The sequence below is a fragment of the Sinohyriopsis cumingii genome, chromosome 16 (genome assembly GCF_028554795.1).
Source record: "Sinohyriopsis cumingii isolate HCF-2022 chromosome 16, ASM2855479v2, whole genome shotgun sequence".
Classification (NCBI taxonomy): Eukaryota; Metazoa; Mollusca; class Bivalvia; order Unionida; family Unionidae; genus Sinohyriopsis; species Sinohyriopsis cumingii.
This window is the reverse complement of record NC_142976.1, coordinates 99,727,344-99,737,543: the sequence shown is the minus strand read 5'-3', so window position 1 is coordinate 99,737,543 and position 10,200 is coordinate 99,727,344. Positions and strand designations below refer to the sequence as shown.

Below are 10,200 nucleotides of genomic sequence, written 5' to 3'. Positions count from 1 at the left end.
CTGCTTCACAACTTGTGATAATGCAATGTTTCTACTTCACCGATCAAACATTTCCTTATAACTACTCAAAAATCGTAGATATCCTGTATTTAGTTCACAGTAATAAACTACCAATGGAAATGCTTCAATAACTTCAATGTCATTCAGTTCCGATTTGTGTCTCCATATTAATAATAAAAATTGTAATCAATATCAATCAGGCAGTATAAACTAGAAAGGTATGAATGAATTATGAAAAAGTTTAATTTCAATCACTTTTAATTCACTACATCAAAGAATTTTACAAGTAATCTTGACGGTACAACTCTTAAAATATATTTACAGTAAAATGCAATTATCTGAATCCATCAGGAGTCAAAGATTTTGTGAGGAAAATTGGCTTTCCAATAAGAAGTTTGGGGATTTAAGTGTTCTGTGCACATGGATGGAATCACTATCAGCAACTAATAAGGAAAATTTACAACTGGATAATTGAAATTATATATATATATATATATATATATATAAACATTGCTTGTCAAATAATTGATCATTATGTATTATGTTCTGTGGCCATTGTTGGAGTCTGTATGACTAACGAATACTGGACCAATTATCATTCAGATAATCGACATTTTACTGTGTTATAAAAATTCAACATGCAAACGACATTCTTTCAGATAAATTCTAATACAAAAAAGGAGAGTAGACAGGTGTCTTTAGACTGACCATTTTCCAAAGATAGGACCCATTCAGAATTACACCTTAGTTTACATCTTCAAAATGTATCAATATTAATTACTGAAGTTAAGCAGAGCCAACCCTTTTTTTATAGGTGCCTCAAAATTTAAGGAAGTATGTTTTTCACACAAGACCCTATCATATTTAACATTTTATAAGCTTCACATCAACTATCCTTTCTGTATAAAAACTCAGATTTCAGACTTTCCTCTTTTTATGTGAACATGTCATATAGTCCTCTATTATAGTTTTAGCAGTAATTTCCATGTGCTTGTAGTTTCTGGGTTGTACTCTTTCATATACTTGATTCTTGGATCCTAAAAAAGACAAAAAAGCACACAGTAATCTCCATTAACAATGATAACAATGTATATACATGGCAAACCCTCCTGCAATGAACAAGAAGCCTTATACAGGGGTAGCCTCTCATGAGGTGAAAGAAAAGATGGAGAAAGTTTTACATTTTGGTGACCTCTGATCATTAAGTGAAAACTTGTTTGGGAAGGGCAGTTCAAGACTGGAACCACTCAAAGCAATATATAACACTCCCTTATCAAAATGCTGTCCATGAGAGCTCCCACTGAGTATATCACCTTTACAACAGGATGCATTTTGTCACATCTGATCTGATTCTGTTTAGCACTGTTTAAGCGTAAATTTGCAGGGTCATCAATGACTATTTTACATAGTCATCTGCCGAAGGAGGTTCCAGAATCTCTGCCTCGTGGATTTCTGACGTGCATGGCTCATGACTGGAGATCTCCTTAGTTCAAGATAAAGGCTTCAGCAGAAGACTATTTTCTTCCTTTTTCATTGTTGAAACCATCTTTAATATTCTTCTGTGATTGCAAGATTTTTAAATTACATTAGATGTCTGAATGCCTCTGTTTTCATTTAAGACCAAAAAGGCATCATATGAAGTGGAAACCCCCATGTTGATATGACTTTCTGTCTTAGTGCTTAAGACCAACAAGGTATCAAATGAAGTGGAAACCCCCATGTTGATATGACTTTCTGTCTTAGTGCATAAGACCAACAAGGCATCATATGAAGTGGAAACCCCCATGCTGATATGACTTTCCGTCTTAGTGCTTAAGACTAACAAGGCATCATATGAAGTGGAAACCCCCATGTTGATATGACTTTCTATCTTAGTGCTATAACAACAATAAGATTTTCAAGATGGGTGCCATGGCGACTAAATTGGACATATGATTGGTACCATTTCTATTTAGAACTATTAAGATATCATAAGTCTTTTAGTGAAAACACAATGTTGATGTGACCATCAACTAGAAGAAGCAGTGATATCAAGATTTTCATGATGGCTATTGCACAGCCATGCTGGACACCAGATTGGCACCATTTTCGTTGTAAACAAACTAGACATCATAGGGAGGCTTTCAGTGAATCAGGAAAACCAGTAAAAAGATTTTTAAGAGGACCATTGCCATGTCTGTGCTGTACCGTTTTCATTCTGAACCAGCTAGACATCATAAGAAGTTGTACAGTAAAATCCCATGTTGATATATCCATCCATTCAGAACTGCTTGGACATACCGATGTGCACAGGACCAAACCCTATGGTTGTTGTTGTTGTTGTTGTTGTTTAACGCCATTTTTCAGCACACGATAGGCTATACATGGCGGCCAGTATTAATGGTGGAGGAAGAACCTGGCAAATCCCCAGAAAGAACCACCGAACCTCGAGAAGCTACTGGCAAGCTTTCTCACATACCCACATTGGCTGAATCCGAGACTCGAACCCACGCAGACAGAGGTGAGATGGCAGTGATCCGTAACGGAGAGCGCTTTAGACCACTCGGCCACTCGGGGCCCCCCAAACCCTATGGTATTATTACTTTCTGTTCTGGAGTAGTAGTGATAGGATATTCAAGATGGTCACTCTTGTAGCCATACTGGACATCAGATCAGACCATTTTCATTTAGAATCAAGCAGATGTCATGTATTTTAGTGAAAATCTGATGTTGATATGACCATCCATTCCATGTCAGTACAGTGGAACCCCGCTATAACGCGATAATTGGGGTACAAAATAGGATCGCGTTTATAGCGGGGTTGCGTTAATGTGGGGTTTTACAGTATTTTACTTTTCTCAGAGAACAACGCATTGGCACATATATGTTTTTTCATGTCTAACGTATGTCATGAAATAAGCTATCAACATCATTTACTATCATGCTGTCGTGGCATGCAATTCATCCATAATGAATTCCATTGTAAAACTGCACACATATTTAAAATATTCAATAATTTTGTCACAGATCATTGTGTCTGAATTCAACGTCTAATATATAGCATGAAAAGAGTATTAACACCGTTTACCTACTGTCCGATATCGTATCGTTGTTGCATGCAGTTAATTCATAATACATGTAATTCCATTGCAAAAAACGCATTCATATTTAAACTATTCAGTAATTTTGTCACAATTATGTGTCAATGTGAAAAATTAACAGCAAAATTAGATTAAGAATGATGAAGCTGATGTACGGTTCATTACATCTGTACAAATTTCATACTGCTAAAATTTTCTCATTAGCGTTTCTGTGTACCTTTATCCATTGTAAATTCCCAATGATTAATGCTTGTACGCCTATTCATTTGAATGGCTACAGCAAGAATAATTAAAAATCAACACATACTTTCAGCGTGCATAGAACTTTTACTTCAGATTTTGTGAATATCGAAAGAAACATGCGAAAAATACTTTTATAAAGATATGTAAGCTGAACACATACCCTTTCAATTTCCAGCTAATACTGTGGACATTATTTACTGGTCAACTGATTGGGCCTAATAACATCACCAAGCCCAGCAAACACGTTGGCAGTTTCACTTTTGATGTTTATTAAATTGTGAGAATCTTTTATCAACCATCGCATTGTCTGCTGCTTGGTTGTGTATGCAGTTAAAGAAGAAACACGTGTTGGCTATTGTTTGTGCAACGATTGTATACAGAATTAATTGAAGACAATCACAAAGACATCTTTCTGGCTTTACTCATGGATCAGTAATAAGTAACATTTCTGATAACGGTTATTTTAGCATAACACTTCAAGAACCTGGTGAAATTGTTAAATTTCTGAAGCCAATCTACGATCATATTATATTCTAATTCATACACGAACTCTTTCCCCAAATGATGATAAACATTTAACATACTATTTCTTGTACTTTGAAAAAATTTTTTTTTCCGGCTACAAAAAAATAAACGTACATTTATTTAAAATTTTAGGAACCATGCCACGATCGTATTACATTCGAATTCATACACGATCTCTTCCACAAAATGAAAATATAATTTTTTTACACTATTTCACGTACTCTGAAGAAAAAATATATTTTTTTCATGTGGGAAGGAATACATGAAATTTTGGGAGCAACACCACAACCATGTTATATCTGAATTTGCATTATCACAGGGTGCCTTATAGCAGGGTCGCACTTTAGTAGTAACAATTTCATAATGACCACTGTAGTGACCATAATGGACATTTGAATCCTTCTGTATGTCAACAGGACTTTCTGTTCGGGAGTAGCATTGATAAAAAGATTTTAAATATGGCTGCTGTTGTAACCATATTGGGTGTCACATCTGAACCATTTTCATTTAGGACCAACTGAAAATCATAAGAAATCTTTCACCAAAAACGTGTGTTGATATGACCATCCATTCAGGAGGAGTATGGATAAGACTGTAAAGATGGCCACTATGGTGGTCATCTTTGATGTTCAAATGGTACCATTTTCATTTCTCTTGTGATTCTGTTTCATTGCTATGTATTGGAAGCTACAGATTTTTACAGTTAAATAAAATTATCCATTTTTATTGTACTATTCGGCACTAATTTTGGCCCTATCTCCAATTTCTTTATCCTTTTATCACAAAAGCTTAATATTTTGAACTTATTTCTAAAGCTGTGTCTTTTGTGATTAATATTTTTAAACATTAGCATGTGGAATATGGGTCTGTACAAACGGGGTTACTAAGAACACTTTCTTACAAAAATAAATGTCTATTCTATGTCCATTGTTACTGGAATAATAAATGTCAAAATAACACCTTTGAATGTATTCTAAAATACAGTAAGCTTTAATATGTTTGACCATATCAATCCTGTTACTATCTTCCTTCATGTAATTCATATAAAAAGGTTTGGAACACTTTTGCTACTTCCCTTATACACCTTCATATTTTATAAAAAGGTTTGGAATACTTTTGCTACTTCCCTTATACACCTTCATATTTGGAACACTTTTGCTACTTCCCTTTTACATCTTCATATTTGGAACACTTTTGCTACTTCCCTTAGGGGGTTCTCACCAGTTATTATGTACTTTTGAGAGAGTGACGTATGTAAAGTGAAGTTGTTTGCATTTGAAACATGCACGATGAAGAGAATGCTGGCATACTTCTATGCTACATTGATGTAATGTGGCTGGCATTTCTTTGTGTATTGTACCTATGGAAGTTGTACAAAATCTAAGCACACTGCTAACTAAAATGACTGGGGCCCCAAGTGGCTGAGTGATTTAAAGCGCTCTCCATTACGGATCACTGCCATCTCACCTCTGTCTGCTTGGGTTCGAGTCTAGGATGTGGCCAATGTGGGTATGTGAGAAAGCTTGCCAGCAGCTTTTTGTGGGTCGGTGGTTCTTCACAGGGATTTCCTAGGTTCTTTCTCCACAATTAATACTGGCTGCCACGCACAGGCGTTAAACCCCACCACAACAACAACTAAAATGACTGCTCCTTTGTGCTAAAACAAATCAGCCTGAATTAGTCTAAAGTACACTATCTTTAGCACCTATTAAAATAGGGAAAATGAATTTTGCCCAACTAGAAAATTACCAGTTTCTGAAAGTGTAATGGATGAATTACTACATGCATAAAATTTAAAACAAGTTAACAGCATTTTTTAAAATACAATTTACCTCCTAAGTCCAGGAAGTGAAAATGACCAAGCAAAGCTAGCACTGTTTTGAAAGGTGCACATCTGGAGTAAGGCCAAGCTGTATACTCTACAACCCATATTACACCTTATCAATCATACACCAAAATAAAAGGAATTAGAGGTTCTTTGAACAATACGTAAGATATATAAGGTCTCTTTAAATAGCCAGTATAACCAGTGAGGACACCTGGGGAAATTCTTTTTCTTTACAATTCCAACCCTATAAAAAATATGAAACTGTAGAGTGCCACCTTATATACCTTCATATTTGGAACACTTATACCACTTCCCTTATACATCTGTCTATTTGGAACACTTTTACTACTTCCCTAAATACACCATATTTGAAACACGTTTTCTACTTCTCTTATACATCTTTTTACTTGGAACAATTTTGCTACTTCCCTTATACATATTTTTACTTGGAACACTTTTGCTACTTCCCTTATACATATTTTTACTTGGAACACTTTTGCTACATCCCTAATACACCATATTTGGAACAATTTTGCTCCGACAGTATCTGATTACAAAAGACGATAGTGTAAAACAGAGGACTAAACAAGGACTTTCTTCAATCTCAAGGACTTTTCTTCAATATCAAGAGTCCATTTTAAGCAAAGAATTTGAACTTTTCTGATTAATCCTTAAAATGCAGAGAATTCTCAAGATATGTGAAAACTAGAAAAGTCTAAATGTTGAAAAAGATGAGTGCCAATTCTGCCTGAAAATAGAGGTCATCTATATATTTTGCTGTCTGCGTACCGAGGTTGAAAAAAATACATAAATGTAAAAACAATCCTTTTGCTAACACATGACATGAATATGAGAAAAGGATAATTCTGTAATAAATATTTTAATCAAGTGTGTCATCAATTTTACCTGAAGGACAACTTTTTTGTAAGTGTCTATATCATCTCCCATAATTCGTAATTCCGGACACTCAAATGGCTCAGGGATGCCCATGTACCTGAGGACAAATTTGTCTGCATTGGAAACGCTACAAAAGAGAAAGCAATAATTATTTGGGATATGACAGTTACAAGCTTATTATGTACAGTGACACAATAGTTTCACATCTGTAACATTTCTTTTGTTGGAAATGCATATGATACTGAGGCTACTGATTTATTTCCATGGAAACAAACATGATACTAAGGCTACTGGATTTCTTTTGTTGGCAACGACCATGATATTAAGGCTACTGGATTTCTTTTCATGGAAATGTACAGTACTGAGGCTACTGGATTTCTTTTCATGGAAATGTACAGTACTGAGGCTACTGGATTTCTTTTCATGGAAATGTACAGTACTGAGGCTACTGGATTTCTTTTATGCACATGTTGTTGGCAGTATACATGACAAGGAGGCTACTGGATTTCTTTTCTTGGAAATGCACGTGATACTGAGGCTACTGAATTTCTTTTGTTGGCAATGACCATCATATTACGGCTACTGGATTTCTTTTGCTGGCAATGTCCATGATACTGAGGTTACTGGATTTCTTTTCATGGAAATGCTACTGGATTTCTTTTCTTGGAAATGTACAGTACTGAGGCTACTGGATTTCTTTTATGCACATGTTGTTGGCAGTGTAAATAATAGGGAGGCTATTGGATTTCTTTTCTTGGAAAAGCACATGATACTAAGGCTACTGGATTTCTTTTGTTGGCAATGTCCATGTTACTGAGTTTAATGGATTTCTTTTCATGGAAATGTACAGTACTGAGGCTACTGCAGGGATCGTCCTGGGCTTCGCCAATGTCGCAAATTGCGATTTTTTTCCTTATTGGCGACAAAAATATCCCATCTGGCGATTTTTTTGGCAACATACTTTTTGGTTATTTAATTTGTACATACAATCATGGATTTGGACTGGATAAATTAAAAGGCAGAATGAAAGGAAGGCACAAACTTGACTAAGCAATGCATTGGAATCAATCTGTTACACAAACGATCCTTTGTTCTTATTGACAACCCCATCTTTACAGTGCATTGTTACATCATAATCTGCTTATGCTGACATCTGGCCTGAGTACTGTATGCTGCGATACAATCATGCTACCGCACTATACCTACAGCTGACCGACTTCTGAAGATGCGAATAGAACAAATACAATTAATTGTATGGCTGATCCTTCTGGTTTTTTTTATACATATACCAATACAATAGTCTTGCTGAACCTTCATAGAAAACTGATAACCTTTGAAGTACCGACTACTGTGTATAAATACAAAGCAAATGGAAAAAATCTCAATCACAATTATATCTGTCGCCAGTGCAGCATTTTACTCATTGATCTTTTCCTTTTGCCATCAATCTGTGTTATGGCTGCAGAGACTTAAACTCCGCAACAAGAAATAGCAACAAAAAAAAACTGTTTTGCATAATTAATAATAATCATTTATTTCTCAAAATACAGGAGTGAAAGAATCCCTAAACTGGGTGTGAATTTATGCTTATATATATACAGTCCAATATTGCCAGGTGTTGACTCGTGTAAGTTTCATTTGTGGGAATGGAGATCCTATTTTTCTTGTCGAGAAAATTTATACAGCATTCAGTGATCATTCTTGGGATTTAGGAAGCAATTCGCTACAAGCTTTGTAGAGCTAGCCATAAGGGGAGGGGGGCTGCTGAGAGACTACTGGTGTCACCTGTCAGCACTGTGGACTGTGAACGTGGATTCCGTAAGATGAACCTCATAAAACCTGACATCAGAAATAAGCTCTGCATCTCATCTCTCAAGAATTTAATGAGAATCAGCATGTACAGATGTGAAAAATTAGACTTTGAAACTGCATTCAACAAGTAGGCAGCCCTAAAATCGAGACAGATCTTCATGTAACACTTTGTAACATTTTGTTAATGCTTGTTGTAATTAAAGTATTAACTAAGCCATCTTTTGTAATTTTCATTGCCTGTTACATTAATAGACTAAATTAACACTTGGAAAAATGTACACTACTTGTTTTGGCGACACTTTTTGAAAATTGGCGACAAAATATTGAGGTTGGCGATTTTTTTGGCGACAGCTTTTTAAAAGCCAGGACCATCCCTGCTACTGGATACTTTTCATGGAAATGTACAGTACTGAGGCTACTAGATTTCTTTTATGCACATGTTGTTGGCAGTGTACATAATAGGCTATTATTTTTTTTTTCTTGGAAAAGCACATGATACTAAGGCTCCTGGATTTCTTTTACATTACTTAACCATATCTTCAAACGACAAGAGTCACAATTATGACAGTCTATTAGCATTATGGGACATTACCTAACCATATCTTCAAATGCCAAGAGTCAATTATGACAGTCCATTAGCATTATGGGACATTACCTAACCATATCTTCAAATGACAAGAGTCAATTATGACAGTCCATTAGCATTATGGGACATTACCTAACCATATCTTCAAATGCCAAGAGTCAATTATGACAGTCCATTAGCATTATGGGACATTACCTAACCATATCTTCAAACGACAAGAGTCAATTATGACAGTCCATTAGCAATATGGGACATTGCTTAACCATATCTTCAAACGACAAGAGTCACAATTATGACAGTCTATTAGCATTATGAGACATTACCTAACCATATCTTCAAATGACAAGAGTCAATTATGACAGTCCATTAGCATTATGGGACATTACCTAACCATATCTTCAAATGCCAAGAGTCAATTATGACAGTCCATTAGCATTATGGGACATTACCTAACCATATCTTCAAATGACAAGAGTCAATTATGACAGTCCATTAGCATTATGGGACATTACCTAACCATATCTTCAAATGACAAGAGTCAATTATGACAGTCCATTAGCATTATGGGACATTACCTAACCATAACTTCAAATGACAAGAGTCAATTATGACAGTCCATTAGCATTATGGGACATTACCTAACCATATCTTCAAATGCCAAGAGTCAATTATGATAGTCTATTAGCATTATGGGACATTACCTAACCATATCTTGAAACGACAAGAGTCAATTATGACAGTCCATTAGCAATATGGGACATTGCTTAACCATATCTTCAAACGACAAGAGTCACAATTATGACAGTCTATTAGCATTATGAGACATTACCTAACCATATCTTCAAATGACAAGAGTCAATTATGACAGTCCATTAGCATTATGGGACATTACCTAACCATATCTTCAAATGCCAAGAGTCAATTATGACAGTCCATTAGCATTATGGGACATTACCTAACCATATCTTCAAATGACAAGAGTCAATTATGACAGTCCATTAGCATTATGGGACATTACCTAACCATATCTTCAAATGACAAGAGTCAATTATGACAGTCCATTAGCATTATGGGACATTACCTAACCATATCTTCAAATGCCAAGAGTCACAATTATGACAGTCTATTAGCATTATGGGACATTACCTAACCATATCTTGAAATGACAAGAGTCAATTATGACAGTCCATTAGCATTATGGGACATTACCTAACCATATCTTGAAATGA

General features: G+C 35.4%; 1 protein-coding gene across 1 annotated transcript in view; it reads right to left on the bottom strand.

The window, feature by feature from the left end:
• Window positions 1-225: 225 nt before the first annotated feature.
• LOC149781059 (NADH dehydrogenase [ubiquinone] 1 alpha subcomplex subunit 10, mitochondrial-like) overlaps window positions 226-10,200 on the bottom strand; it is a 34,047-nt gene continuing 24,072 nt past the window's right edge. The window contains exons 7-8 of the mRNA XM_089938197.1: window positions 6,583-6,700; window positions 226-1,037 (exon numbers count right to left, since the gene is read on the bottom strand). Of these exons, the coding sequence (XP_089794323.1) occupies window positions 963-1,037; window positions 6,583-6,700 (193 nt within the window). The 3' untranslated portion in view covers window positions 226-962. The remainder of the gene's footprint in view (window positions 1,038-6,582; window positions 6,701-10,200) is intronic.